The 13,796-nt window shown below is 38.6% G+C and overlaps 1 protein-coding gene across 1 annotated transcript in view; it reads left to right on the forward strand.

Moving 5' to 3' along the window:
- The window catches only part of CPQ (carboxypeptidase Q), a 147,246-nt gene extending 133,913 nt beyond the window's left edge, over nucleotides 1–13,333 (forward strand). The window contains exon 8 of the mRNA XM_039706368.1: nucleotides 12,841–13,333. Coding sequence (XP_039562302.1) covers nucleotides 12,841–13,001 — 161 coding nt within the window. The 3' untranslated portion in view covers nucleotides 13,002–13,333. The remainder of the gene's footprint in view (nucleotides 1–12,840) is intronic.
- The last annotated feature ends 463 nt before the right edge of the window (nucleotides 13,334–13,796 follow it).

The raw sequence follows: 13,796 nt of genomic DNA on the forward strand, positions 1-13,796 counted from the left end.
TTCACTATCCCTTAACCCAAGTAATGACTTCAAGTTTCTAATTAGAGAGCAAGAGGGAAGGGACTGCCTGTGGTTCCTGGAGCCTGAGGTAAGAGAGTGCTAAGAAACACTGTAATAATTTAACAGGTGTGAGAGCTCCTGCCTGCTGAGCCAGCTCTCCTGCATCTGTGGGCAATGTGGGAAATGGGCAGGATCACTGCTTTGCCCATGGCTTGTGTCAGTCCTCCCCAGCCAGACCTCTTTTGGTTTCACCTCCCTGAGATCTGCAAGTTGTGTCTTGGCCCTTGGCTCCAGCCCTCATTATATTTACCTGGACAAAATCATCTGTCCCCCAGTTTTAGGTGTAGAGCATCATTTTTGCAGAAAAAAAAAAAGAAAAAAAAGAAAAAAAAATTGTAAGTGTTGAATACATGTCCCCATCAGGAATAGCATTTTTCCTTGCCTTTTGCTGCTTTTTTTGGATCATTCTCTTTTTCTTTATATTTGCATTGTGTTTTAAATTTGTTGAGATAGGGAAAAGTGTGGTTGCTCTTCTACTGTTTCAAGGAATGAATGTTTGGCCACTCCATTTGCTAAAATAGATGGTGGTAAAGGCACTCCAGGTGCCTCATCTAATTCCACAAAAGCCTTGGGCTCTCAATACACAGAACAAGAATCTAATTATGAAGTAGTTATTGTTATCTTCTCTACTACACCTATTTTTCCAAACCTAGAGCCACCTTTGGAGTCACAGCAAGGAACCCTGCTGGCAGTGGTGGGGTGTAATGGCAGTCTGTCAGCCTGGAAACAGCTTGACTGTACTTACCTGGAATGAGTTACTTATTTAAAATCTCACTTGTGTGCTTTTTGACCCTGAAAGGAATATGTGACAGGGGAAATATGCTCTTCTTCTCTCAATGCTTTCTCATTTCAGTGGCTGCATTTAAAAAAAGGTTGTGCTTTTTCTTTGCCTTTTCTGATGAATCTGATAATAGCTAAGGCTAAGGTTAGACTACCCAGGACTAATGAGACCTACCAGTTTTTCTTCTTTTTTTCTTTCTCTTTTAGGAGTGGGAAATGGAAACTATTCAACCAATAAGCATGCACAATTATTTTACAATGATGGGCCTTAAAGCAAGAAAAATCATCCTGTCCTTTTTTTTTTTTTTTTTTTTTTTTTAACTATCAGATGCCTGTTAGTTTTAAAGCAAGGATGTAAAAGTAAAGGGAGGATGTCAAAGTAAAATAACTATTGGCCAGAGTGTAAAACTTTTTCATTCAGGTTACTTTTAGTTAAGGTTTATAATCCCAGTTTGACTGTTTGTTGCAGTCCTTTGAATATATACCATGCCATTCTGTTTTGCAAGTGTGCGTTTGGCTCCTGAAAGGTTTTTAATTCTGTGTAGGTTGGTAGATATATATATGTATATATATGTTAATATTTATTTTTATGTATCTGCTCTGTAAAAAGAGTCTTCAATGCATGTTTTTGAAAGGAACCAATAGACTAACAATAGTCTAATGGTATTCTGGTGATGAAAATTTGCATTGGGGGTGCATGTCTTTCCCCTGTGGAAGGCAAGCATAACAATGCAGAGATTAAGGGTTTATTTTTAAATTAGTGTATTAAATTCTAGCTTCTCTCTATTAAAATAATTCTAATCATTTGATAAAAATCTTGCTCTGGGCTGCTAACAATCATCATCACTGGGTCTTTTTGTCCCTTTGCATTAGTCTATAGGTGGTATTTGACTGTGGCAACATAAACAACTTTAGAAAAGTGTGCATGTGCTTGATTTCTTTGACTAAATCCAAATTGAAATTACTTCAATTTATACAACTGTAAACATTGCTTTAAGTTTTAGCATGGACACAATATATTAGAAGGATGACGGGTACTATTTAAACTAATAGAGGTGTATTTGCTTTTTAGTGTGTAGAGTTTGGTCACTGTTATCAAATTATCAGCATTTATTGCATCATATGTAAAACATGTCTTTTGGAGTTACCTAAAAATTTCTGTAAAAGTATGTAATTTTAAATAGGTCTTTGCAGGTTTTTATTGACAAATGGAGAAAAATATATATTGATCCTTGATTTCTGCAAAATTATGATTGTGATGGAGATAGTCATATTGATTCTGGAGGAGGATTTCCAAAGCTGTACTGAACAGCTTGGCACTCATGGCAGCTGGGCTCACTAGTGTCTTGTTCTGTTTCTGTACATTTTCACCAGTCAGTCTTTGCTTGCCATGTTTTAACTGAGGCCTTCAACCATATAGGTTTAATTTGAACAAAACCAAAGTAAAGCTCAACTTCATGAGAAAACAGCGTAGTAAAACACAGAATGCAGTAAGCCTGTGTTTAAGACAAATGCTATTTGCACTTACTGATGTAACTGAGGATCTTTCAGTGAAAGCAAACAGTTTAAACTTTCAACTTGAAATTAATTGTCACCTTCTCTTAGTGTTCTTCCTGAGCTTATATTTTTTTTTCTTAATATATTAGCATTATTACAAGCACATTTGCTCTGTGACACAATAACTATCACAGCAAGTCAAATTTACAGGCTGGAAGAGTGCTAGTTAGGGTCATTGCTTTATTTGCTTTCTCTTCTTCTAGGATTAGTTCTGCTCTGTGGATTAGCCAGACCCCACGTACAAGTAGTGATACACTGCAGTCAGATTAGGTGTGAGGAATTTCTCTACTTCCTTACTTTAAATGACAGAAATTCTTTAATTTCCCTCTTTCTTTTCCTAATGAAGCCCCATGTAATTTCATGGAACATTAAAACAGAGAGATTCTGAGATTGTGAAGAGCAATGTTGCAGCAGGTGTCTTCACTGTACCTTAATTATTTTTATCTTTCTTTTTTTGTGTGTTCTTTTGTAGTTTTGCTGACAAAAATATGCAATCTGTTGCTTAAAATATTGAATATATACTCATTACTGCTACTTTGTGTTCATCACACATTGGATAACATGGTTTTAGACTAGAGCAGAAAGATTTTGGGGTTCTCTAAACCCTAATCCCAGTGTGAAAGGTGTGAAGGGAGCAGTGTTGGTGCAGTGCTATTTCCATTTCACATGACTTTTGCAACCCCAGAAAGTGTCCCTGGACCTGTAGGCTTTGTGGCTCTCTGAGCCCCAACCCTAAAGACTGAAAATTCCCACATTTGGATAGTCCAGAACCTTGCAATAAGCTTTGAACTTTGTTTCAAGAACTTCTCAACATTTCTGTTACTAATGAACTAGCTAAATATACACTGGTTTGGAGATCAAATGCAAAAGATATTTCATCACCAGTATCTGGAGCATCTAACGTGTTATGAAATAACTTACTGGTTTAAAACTCAAGTATGCATTGCTCAAATAACCACAGATATTTTAAATGATCTTTTATTGTTGTAGGCATAGTATTCTTCCAGCTTTGTAGAATGATCCAGATTTGTATAATGATCCTACATCTAAATATTCTCCACCTAAATGATCCTTCATCTAAATATATTCTTCCAGCGTTGTATAATGATCCTGCATCTGAAACCCACCATGAACTTGAAGAGTTTGATAGTCTCAGTGGAGTGCAAAAATAGACAGTAAAACCATGCTCATCCTGTGGGTGTGGTTAAATAAATGCAGTTTTGATTTCTGTGATATAAAATACAACAGACTTGTAACGTGCTTAGGATGTGTTTTACTTTAATTAGGTGACTGGTTTGGTGGTTTGAGATTTTTTTTTCATAATTCGTTAAGCACCAGTATGCTCATTAGCTGATTCTTTTCACCACCATCTGGGCAGAAGGGAGCTCTGCTTAGTTGGGTCCCATGACCATTGGCATTTCTGGTAGCGGGCTACTTGGTGGGAAGACTCCTGCAGGAACTTTGTGATTAAACATCCAGCTCTAATCATATAGAGGAGCAAAGGCTACAGCAAATGAGAACCTGTGTGTTTCCTGTCTGTCTCCAGCATCCTCTAGAAAAGCAGGCCTAAAGTGGTTTGTGAGTTTGGCTTAGGAAATAGCTCCATTTCTTGTAAAATACAAGGAAGCTTCTTGAACGGATTGAAAATGCAAATGAATGCAGACAATTACTGCAAACAGAAATGCTACTGAAAATCTTGACAAATGGGTCATTTTCATGGTTCTCTCTCCCCAGATGTGACTTTTAAACAGTCTAGGGGGTGTCTCTTTCCACAGCTTTTCTGGGGTGATTTTGGAGGGTGTTAGAACAGGGTGAAGCAAGGGTCTGGCCCTGGGTGTTAGCAGGAGGGTCTTTGGCTAGCAGAGAAGGTTGAAGAAAGCACTTCAATAGTTTGGGTTTCTAAGCAACCTTATAGTGTCAGCTACATGGTGCAGTTATACAGATAGAAACACAGAAATGCATTTGGTCAGGAAAAGATGGTTCAAATGGGTCCCTGTATTCACTTGACCCTTTTTGTGACATTTAGAGCTTAATGACATTAAAATAAATCACAAGCTCAACTCAATATTTAACTGCTTTACTGAGCTGAGACGTAAACAAACACATGAAAAAGAATTCTAAATTAGAGAAACTGCTGATTTTGCAATGACTTTCATTCCACTTGTAGTGTTTAAAAGAGAATGCAAAATGTAAGGGATTTATAAATCCAACAATGACTTTTACAACTATCAACTTTTTAGGTAGTCTCTGCATAACATATGTAGATATATTCATAATTTTAAGGAAACCACAAATTAAGTAAATTATATTAAAATATGCACAATATCTACAAGCATAAACAGGCATATAATACAGAATTATGTACCTAAATAATGTACCTAGATTATGTATCTAAATTTATATGCTGTAAGTAGGGAATCCCCTAAACAGGGATATGTGTTTTAGTTAGCCAGTGTGGTCACAGAGCCAAAACACAAAATACAAAAGTAATTCAAGGGTCCATGTTGCTTTGGAAGAGAGAAGTCATGCCTCACCAGTCTCGCAAGGCATTGTCAGAAGAGCTTCTAACCATTTCTGTAGCTTGATCTGGTCAATGAAGTACAGCTGAGTCTTGAAAAGCCCCTGGATCAAAGACTATAGAGGAAGACGGTACTGTGAAGTCAGAGGTATTTTCCTCCTTTGTGGTAAATACCTGATTTTAAAAAGGGAGAAATAAATTGTCAGTCTTCTTAATGGAGAAAGTCCCAGTCACCTTTTTTTTGGTCACTTTGGATGTTCACAAAACTCCATGTTAGCTGGAAAGGGAGTGAACAGCGAGGATAGCAAGTTGGCAAAGTTTACTTCAAATATTTGATATCAAAACTAAAGCTGACTGTGAAACTGTGACAGTAATCTTATAGTAGAAAATATATAAAGAATACAACAAGCAGTGACACTTTTGTGTCAATAAATGTGGAGTGATGCAGTATAGGAACTATGGATACAGAGCAACAGGACCCATGTTATCTTCAAGAAGAATGATCTGGGAATCACTGTGGATAATTGTCTGAAATTGTCAAGTCAATACTCGAAGAAGGTAGAAAACACTGTTTCATGCAGCTGAGGAAGGAAGGAAGCAAGCAAGCAAGCAAGCTTAGGAGATGAGTCGTGGTGTGCTATAGTCACAAGTCCATTCACATGCTAGTGTTTTCAGGCAGTACTGGGCTTCTCATCTCAGAAATAGTGAAACAAAGTTAGGAAAAGGAGAAGAAGAACCACAGAAGCCTGAAGAGATACTGAATAGTTTCTGCAAGAGGAGGATTATTCAAGTAGGGAAACAGCTGCTGAGTTAGGTGTTAAGCCACCAGTGGTAGGAAGCAGAATGAAAAAATGGAGGGTGCTACTCCTACAGCTCACAAAGTGAGAACTGTACTGAGCCCACAGGAAATGCTCAGGCACACCATGCATTGCCACAGGGAGTTGTGGGCAGAAGTATAAATAGCTTCCAAAATTAGTGATGAGTGGGCCTGTGGAGGATCTCTCCATCCCAGAGAGTGAACCTGCAAGTGGGTCATGTTTAGGCAGCACCAGCTAGGGAGACTTACCCTTTTCTCTTTTTTTATTAAAATAAAGAATATTGACAATTTAAGATGGAGGTTAGATGAATAGAGGAAGAACTTCCAGTGCTTTTTACTGTTGAAGATTTATATGGGGTTTTGTGGGATTTTTACCAGTCAAGGGCTGTTTGGGATATTATTTTAGAGTCTAGTCAGCCTGTGCTCTATGAAGTAGAACTGCTTCCTTCCCTGGCACCTCATTTCACAGCATTTCATGCAAGTTTAGGTTGGATTACCCGCTGTCACTGGTCTCTGATGCAATAAGTGAGAGGTTAATGCATTGCAAAAGTAACTGTGATAATCATGAGCTGTAATTTAGTCTGTTTAGTGTATCCACAGGACTAATTCAGAACTGCATTAAGCAAAACAAGAAGTAATGCAAACTTCATATTGTCTCCCTTATACTGTAGTCTCATTTAATTAGTCACTGAAACAACCTCCTGAAAGCTTTTCCTCTGTCTTGTTGTTTGAATCATGAATTTTAAAGACTTTTGAGAGAGTGACTCAGGAGGTGAAACAGCAGGGCTTCTGATGTCATTTATAAGCTCTGTACTGGAAACTATTTCAGTGTTGGTAGCCATGAAACTCAAGCAATTTAGCCTGTAATTTCATCATTTGAGACTAAGTGATGAGAAAACTAATGCTGTCAGTGTCCCACTAAACAGTATTAGCATTTTCCATTGCCTCTGCTTATTTGGACAATGGATAATGAAATAATTGGCATTAAAGCCAGCTGTCAGCTACGGGTTATCCCACAAAGGAAGAGGTTAATATGACCACTGAAATATATACAAGAGATTCCCACAATAATTGGTTTTCATTACAGTAGTAGTTCTGCAGACTGAAGTTAGGCAGGGACGGCGCACAAAACATCTGTCCAACACCTAAAACAAGCAGTCAAGCACTCTACAGGGCTTGCAGCAGAAGAGATGTTGAGGTACCTATGGGGCATTCCAGCCAGCCCATCCTAAACACAGCTACCATTGCAGCAGAGTTACTCCCTGACCACTTGAGATTTGTGACTTTGTTGGGTTTTAGAAAGGCACAAAATGAAAATAAAATAAGAAATTGTGTTCCTGTTCCTTTCTTTCGTCAGTTTTTCCTTTTGTAGGTCTTTGGCACCTATCCTTTGAAGGAAAAGCCATGTGTCTTCTCACTTCCGCCCTGAAGTTTTGACCTTTCAAAATGTGTGAGGCAGAAATGCTCCAGCTATGAGAAAGGAGAGGCTATTGATTCTATTACTGTGTGTGAGGAATAGAATGCTCTTCTGTGTTCATGCTTTCCTGGTACATACCAGTTTTTAACTACATAGGAGATTGTGATATGTCCCTTTGCCTCTTATTTCATTATTTTGAGTACTTGATGTAAAAGAAAAATATATGTACATTTCATCAGGATTTGCTTTGTTTTTAAGGCATTATAGACTTTTAGTACATTTCTAAATAGTGTCATTGGCATGACAAAGGTCTGAGATTAGAAGAAACTTGAACATTAAGTAAAAGCATTTTTACCTGTTTCTTAAAGAAAAAGCAGGAAACAAAAGCAGTATTTAATAGATTGGGGCGGGGGGGGGGGAGGAATCTGTCTTTTATAGCCAGGAAAATCACTGCAGAAATAAAAAACAAGGTCTCAGATCAGGCATCTGATGTCTTGACATCTAACCACAAGCAATACCTTTAATGGCATGTAGGTTTGTCTTGACACGAAGGTGAAGCTCAAACAGGTACTTGGAAGATGCAAGCAAAGCCCATGTTATAACCCCTTTCTATTTGTAAACTTTTGGAAACATTGAGCAAATTATGCCTTGTTAAGTGAGGCATTTCCAACTTTGCTGTTAGGAGGTAGTACAGCTTACTCAATAGGACACTGGCCTCAGCTCAGATGTCTGGCATCTATTCCTTTCTCAGCTGCTGTGAGAAAATGAATCTGTTGTTTCATCTCGGCATGCCCCTTTCATCCTTCAGTCCCTCCTGTCTGTTTAGAGTGTATGTTCTTCTGAGCTGGAGTCTTTTCTCTTTGGAGAGGTGTATATATACACCACATAAAATAATAGAGTGGCAATTCTGTCAGGTCCTCTGGGGACTGATATAAAATGAAACCTGAAAAAGTTACACACTTTTTTATAAATCATTAGCATATTAACTTCACTGTATAAAGCAACATCATGCAGAGGTCAGTATCCCAGAGATCCAACTGTAATGTGGAAGACCCAGGACACCCAAGAGAAATTACAGAAACAGTGGGGATTTTCCCATTGTATCTGAAAAATTCATGGCATAGCTGTGAAGTTCACTTGAAAGTAAAGACAACTGGGAAGCTATTGATAGGACTCTGTAGCAAATGTGTCCTGACTCCACAACTCATATTTGCCTTCCTTTGGCAATTGAATGCTGTTTAGGGTATAAAAAGAAAATAAAGAAGATGTAGGGAGGAGTGTAATGCAAAATGTTTTAACATGTAAAATGACTCTGAAGTTACTGCATGCTTTCTCCCTTGAAGATATCTGTGTTTTATGGAACACAGTTTTATGGAAACTGCCTTTGTAATCATTCTGATAATCATTATCTGCTTTTCCAGTCTTTTTTTTTCACAAATGACAGTAATTTGAGTGCTTAAATATCTGGCAATAATTTCATTCTAGTTATGACAGCATGCTTATGAAGGCAGTAGTGCCTGACAGAGAGTGACAAGAAGCAATGGTCATCACTGACATACCCATCATTCCTCTTATCTCAATAGCAGATTCTCATCTTCTTAAGCTGGCAATAAGACCTTTGTCAGTTTATTAATGTGTGAAGAACTGGTGTTTCATATGAACACATTGTAAGGAAATAATATCCTTATCATCAGCTAATGAGTGCTTGCATTGGGCATTTCATGCTGAGATCAGAAGCTAGAAGGGATGGAGTGTTTTTCAGAATTCCTCAATGTGTGTGTGTTTTCATCAAGTTCATTTAGTAATCACAGCTGATTGCTAAGAATACGTGGTCAGTATGAATTGCCAAAGCAGCTGCTTTTCCCTGCCTTATGCAGTGCATCAAACCAAGTATGACATAGCTGTTTATGCAGAGAATCATCAGATGAGTTCAAGACAGGAATGAACTTGAATTGAAGAATTTTTTTTTTATGTTGTGTGAATTCTAAGAGATGTCTGGAATACCCAAGGCACGCTGGGTTAGAGTGCCAGAAGAATGGCTGAGTTTGGCAGGCACCCCTTGAGCTCGCTTAGTCCAACTCCCCTGCTTAAGCAGCAGATTGCTGAGGACCATGTTCTGTCAGGCTTTGAATATCTCAAAGGATGGAAGCACTGCAGCCTCTCAGGGCAACTTGTCCTAGTGTTTGACCCTGGGGGATCACCAGTGGCACTAGATAGCTGCTGATGCAATAACATGCATTACATTAGGTAACTAAGCTGTGCTGAAGAGGGTTTTCTGTCACCCTGTAATGGTGCTATGAATAATTTTTGTATTATTTTATTGAAGGTGTAAATTATTACTTTTCATCAGTTTTTAATTTCCAGTATTTTTGATGCATTCAAGTAATATGTACAGCATTTATGGCAGCAGTTTTTAACATTCCCTTTTTTCATGCCACAGCACCTATTATATCCAGCTAGAAGCACTTTCTCACTGATCTCCTTTTTGGTCAGCAGTGTTCCTCATGTGACTTGCATCACTGTAAAAGCAAACAGACTGGAAAAGGACAATTAAAGAGGGTAGTTTGGCAACCATCACCTTTTTTTCTTTATGGCTGCTCTGCAAACACAGGAAAAAGCAAAGTGACTGAAATGTGACAGTGTAGCGCCTAGCCCATCTCCTGGTTTTCTGTTCAAGTATTGTTTCTTCCTGGAAATCAGAATTATATATGTAGTACACACCTACATAAATTAATTAAAGCTTATGGGCTCTTTCAAGGCTGTATGCTGTTCCCTTTCTAGGTGGCTAGCATGGACATGGGTGAATAATTTATAGGTCTGTGAGCCATGGCTCCTCATGTCTGTTACTTGACTTTTAGCTTGGTAAAAATAAGCCACCATTTGTCATTGACTTTTGTTCCTGAGACAAATGTTACATAACAACAACAACAACAACAATTGTGCTCAGAGTGTTGTTTCTTCTGTTAGATTTTTAGAAAAGAGGCTGAAGGTCCCTATGGACTTTATTGAGGTAACCCACCACGAGTGCAGTCTGCAGGACCCTGCAGAACCTCCCTCTTCATGGTCTTCTGCAAGGGCTGGTCTCAGCCCTGGATGCATTTACTGGAGAAGGGGCACTTGTCAGTGTCTCACAGAGCTGGTGACCTCTGGCAGCAGAAATGGCTGCAGGCAGCTGACATCAGCATGGGGGAGTGTCAAGTTTGAAGCAGGAGACTTCCTTGCAATGAAAATTGCTTGCAGTCTGTGCCCCAGAGTGCTTCATGTCCAGAGGTTTGTGTGAAGCCCTCAGGTGTAAACTCTTCTTTGTGCTCAAAGCCAAGAAGATGGATTTTCACTTTAGTTTCTAATTACAGAGGATAAAACTACTTTCTTAGGGTCTTTTCCTTAGTCTCTCAGGATGTTTGCAGGTCACTGGTTTCAATGCTAACCCACAACATGACGCAGACAGCATGGCCAGTTTGAGAACCTTTTGATTTTCTTGCACAGTAATTAATTGCTTGATGTCAAAGTTGGTAATTTTCTGATTTATAAAATCAATTCAGAGAGGAAAAAAAACTTTTCCAGTGTTTCAGAGAGTTAAACATGACAAAGCAAAGGGTGTTTTTTTAGTTCCACTCACAGGAATAAAATGCTATTCTGTAAATCCATAGTTATTCTGATTAGTGAAATTTCTATGACAAAATCTGGTCAATTTTGTCTTGAATCTTACAGAAGTGTTCAAAAACAGTGATGGGGTGCCTCAACAGCTTAACTTGTAATGTGTCCATAGTGCAGAAGTCCATTGGTTAAAAGATTTATCATTGTTCAATCATTTTATAATTGCATGTATTTAAAAGGATTCAGAAGAAAATTTTTAAAGTGACTATAACTTGACTAAATGCTAATGCTAAAATTTTAGCTAATGCTAAAATTATTAGAACGTAATTCAGCACATGTAACCTACCCAGTGACTTCTGCAGGATTGCAATACTTCAAGTCAGGAGCAAACAGGTCATTTAAGAGCAAGAGTAGCTTCTTAAAATAAAATCAATCACAATACTGTACAACCTTATGCTGTAGCATTTGGTCTTTCTGCTTATCATTCTTCTTATGAAGGGATCTTCACCTTGGGTGGAATTAAAATGCATTAACTTTCTATTCCTTTTCTCTAAAATAGAAGTGAGCTGAGCCATCCAAGTCAGTCCCCATTACAGCAAGAAAAACATGCCTGTTACCCACAGGGAGAGCTGGACTCTTCTGAATGATTGTTTGAGTGATCAAAAGATATGTATTACAGGAATGTACAGTTATGCTGTGGGAAATGTTGCTTTCATTCTCTTCAAAGGCTTCAGGCACCTCAGGAAAACCAAGAAAAATCATAACATTAAGTCTTACAAGCACACATGAGTTTATCAAAGCCTTCCTCATCTGATACTGATTTCCACTGCATGTAAATAAATATATCAATAATTTATGTACTTCATCTTTATTGTCAAACAGTCTTTTTTTCCTTCTTACTTGGCATGGCAGGAGTATCCTCAGTCTGTGCTTCTTTCTGGAGCCCATAGCTCTTACTTGTGAATTCACACAGGTCTGTGGGTTTGTAGACCAAGAAAGGAGTGGGTCTTGTGCTGAGTCCTTCACTGGGAGCTGTGCACCTCCTAGCCTTGGTCAGGGAGCAGGACAAAGGAATCAATGCAAAGGAATTGCAAGCAGTGAATGAGTGTGGTGGGGGAAAATATCAAATTTACTTGATATCAAAATTTGATGTGGAATTCTGTTATGGTGGAATGGTTGTTGACATTACAACAAAGCTGATGGAGGCTGATAAAATTGGAGGAGAGGCAGAGGTAATGAACTGGGAAAGAAGGAAATTCAAGGGAGTAGGGGGTTAGAGAGGGTCAGTGGGTACTGGGGCAGAGAATAGCCAGGGTAATAATCCTGTGCCAGCATCTCTGCAGCAGCTCCTAGTCCGATAGCAGCTTCTCCAGCTCATCTTGGCTTTGGTCTACCTTGAGTGATGCCTTGCAAGCATTATTTGGGCTCCCTGAACCCACTGGGCTTGGGGAAAAGTAGTTCTTTCCCTGCCCCTGTGGTCCCAGAGGGAATCAGTTGTTGTTGAATGGGAAGAATTAGGATTTCACTTAACTTGCTTCTGCCCCAGCTGATGAGGACTCCTGACTGTGAGAGGAACATAGTCCCGGGCTACCTGGAAAACCCCTGATTATCTGGAAACTTGTTCTGAAACAGCACATCCTTGTGATGTAGAGGGGCTCAAAACCAGAAGCAAATTCCAAAGTGTTCCCCATCACAAGTAACAGCAAGGAAAGGATTCATAAATCAGTTGTAACTCATCAGTGGAGAACAGGGGAAGCGCTGCTGTGGAGTTACTGTAGGGATTTTCCTGCTTGAACTCTGTTTCAGAAGAAAATGGATGCATACTGTTGCTGAGGAAACAAGTTTCCCAGGGGAAGCTTGGCTTTTCCCCAGTGTGAATTTTTGCTGCCTCATGCTCACACAAGTCAATTAACCTAAAACCTACAAACTGCACATGGTACGGCTCTGTACAGTTATTATATTTCAAATGTATTATGAATTTTGTACAGTTGCATGTGGCTTTAATCATTAACAGCCAAGGAACAGATTCAAGTTTATATTCCTCTTTAAATATTTGTATTCCTGTAATGGAACTTTGCCCATTTTTCTCTGTAGGTGCCAGCTTGCGTAATGACATCAATAAATACTTCTGGTTTCATCATTCTCAAGGGGACACGATGACAGTTCAGGATCCAAACCAGATGAATCTCTGTGCTGCTGTTTGGACTGTTGTCTCCTATGTAATTGCTGACATGGAGGATATGTTGCCAAGGTAATAAAACAGCAAGAAAGAGTATTTCTGTTCTTCAGTAAAGATTGTAAGTCCACTAATGCATGTGGACTGCAGCTGTAGTAAATCCTCGTACCCTTGGTTTTCTGCATTATTATTATTATATCTGTTTTCCTCAAAACGCACTCTCTTTTATGCATTCCTGATTATTTTTGCTGTTTTGATCTCTTCCATTTGTGATTTTCACTTAAATGTGTTCCTTTACATACTTCTTGTATTTCAGATGAAGATATGATTGACTATGATATAATACCCATTTGTATGCACAGAGATCATGTGCAGCAGGAAAAATATACAAAATAAAATTTTTGCATCAGACTAGTGTATTGATTTTGTGTACATGTTTACTGGTTTTGTTTCTGTTTTTCATTCTGTGCATTGGAGTTATGTATTATTAACCAAACAGCTCTTTCTTTTCACTGTTTTAAGGTAATACTGTAGTTTCTAGAAGTTCTCAGGTTATAGGACAAATTAATCTTGTCTTTTTTAATGTTAATATATGGTAGAATGGTCAAATTATAGTCAAAATGCTTAAATAGTACATTAGCTTCACTCAGGTCCATTTTTAGCTCTTATGAGACTCAGATAAACTAGGACACAGAGGATATAAAGCCATCAGAGGATTCCCAGCTCTCCTGTGTTTTTTTGGGCAGCTCCTCATGGAAAGCCATGTGTGTCTTTTTCTTTCTCATGGAAGACTCGCCATTGTGACAGGCAGAGAATTTCGTGTGGCAGTTTTGCTATGAAATGCCATGTTTCAGAAACAACACACAGCTGTGAT

Source organism: Passer montanus, unplaced genomic scaffold, assembly GCF_014805655.1.
Source record: "Passer montanus isolate IOZ18808 unplaced genomic scaffold, ASM1480565v1 scaffold19, whole genome shotgun sequence".
Lineage (NCBI taxonomy): Eukaryota > Metazoa > Chordata > Aves > Passeriformes > Passeridae > Passer > Passer montanus.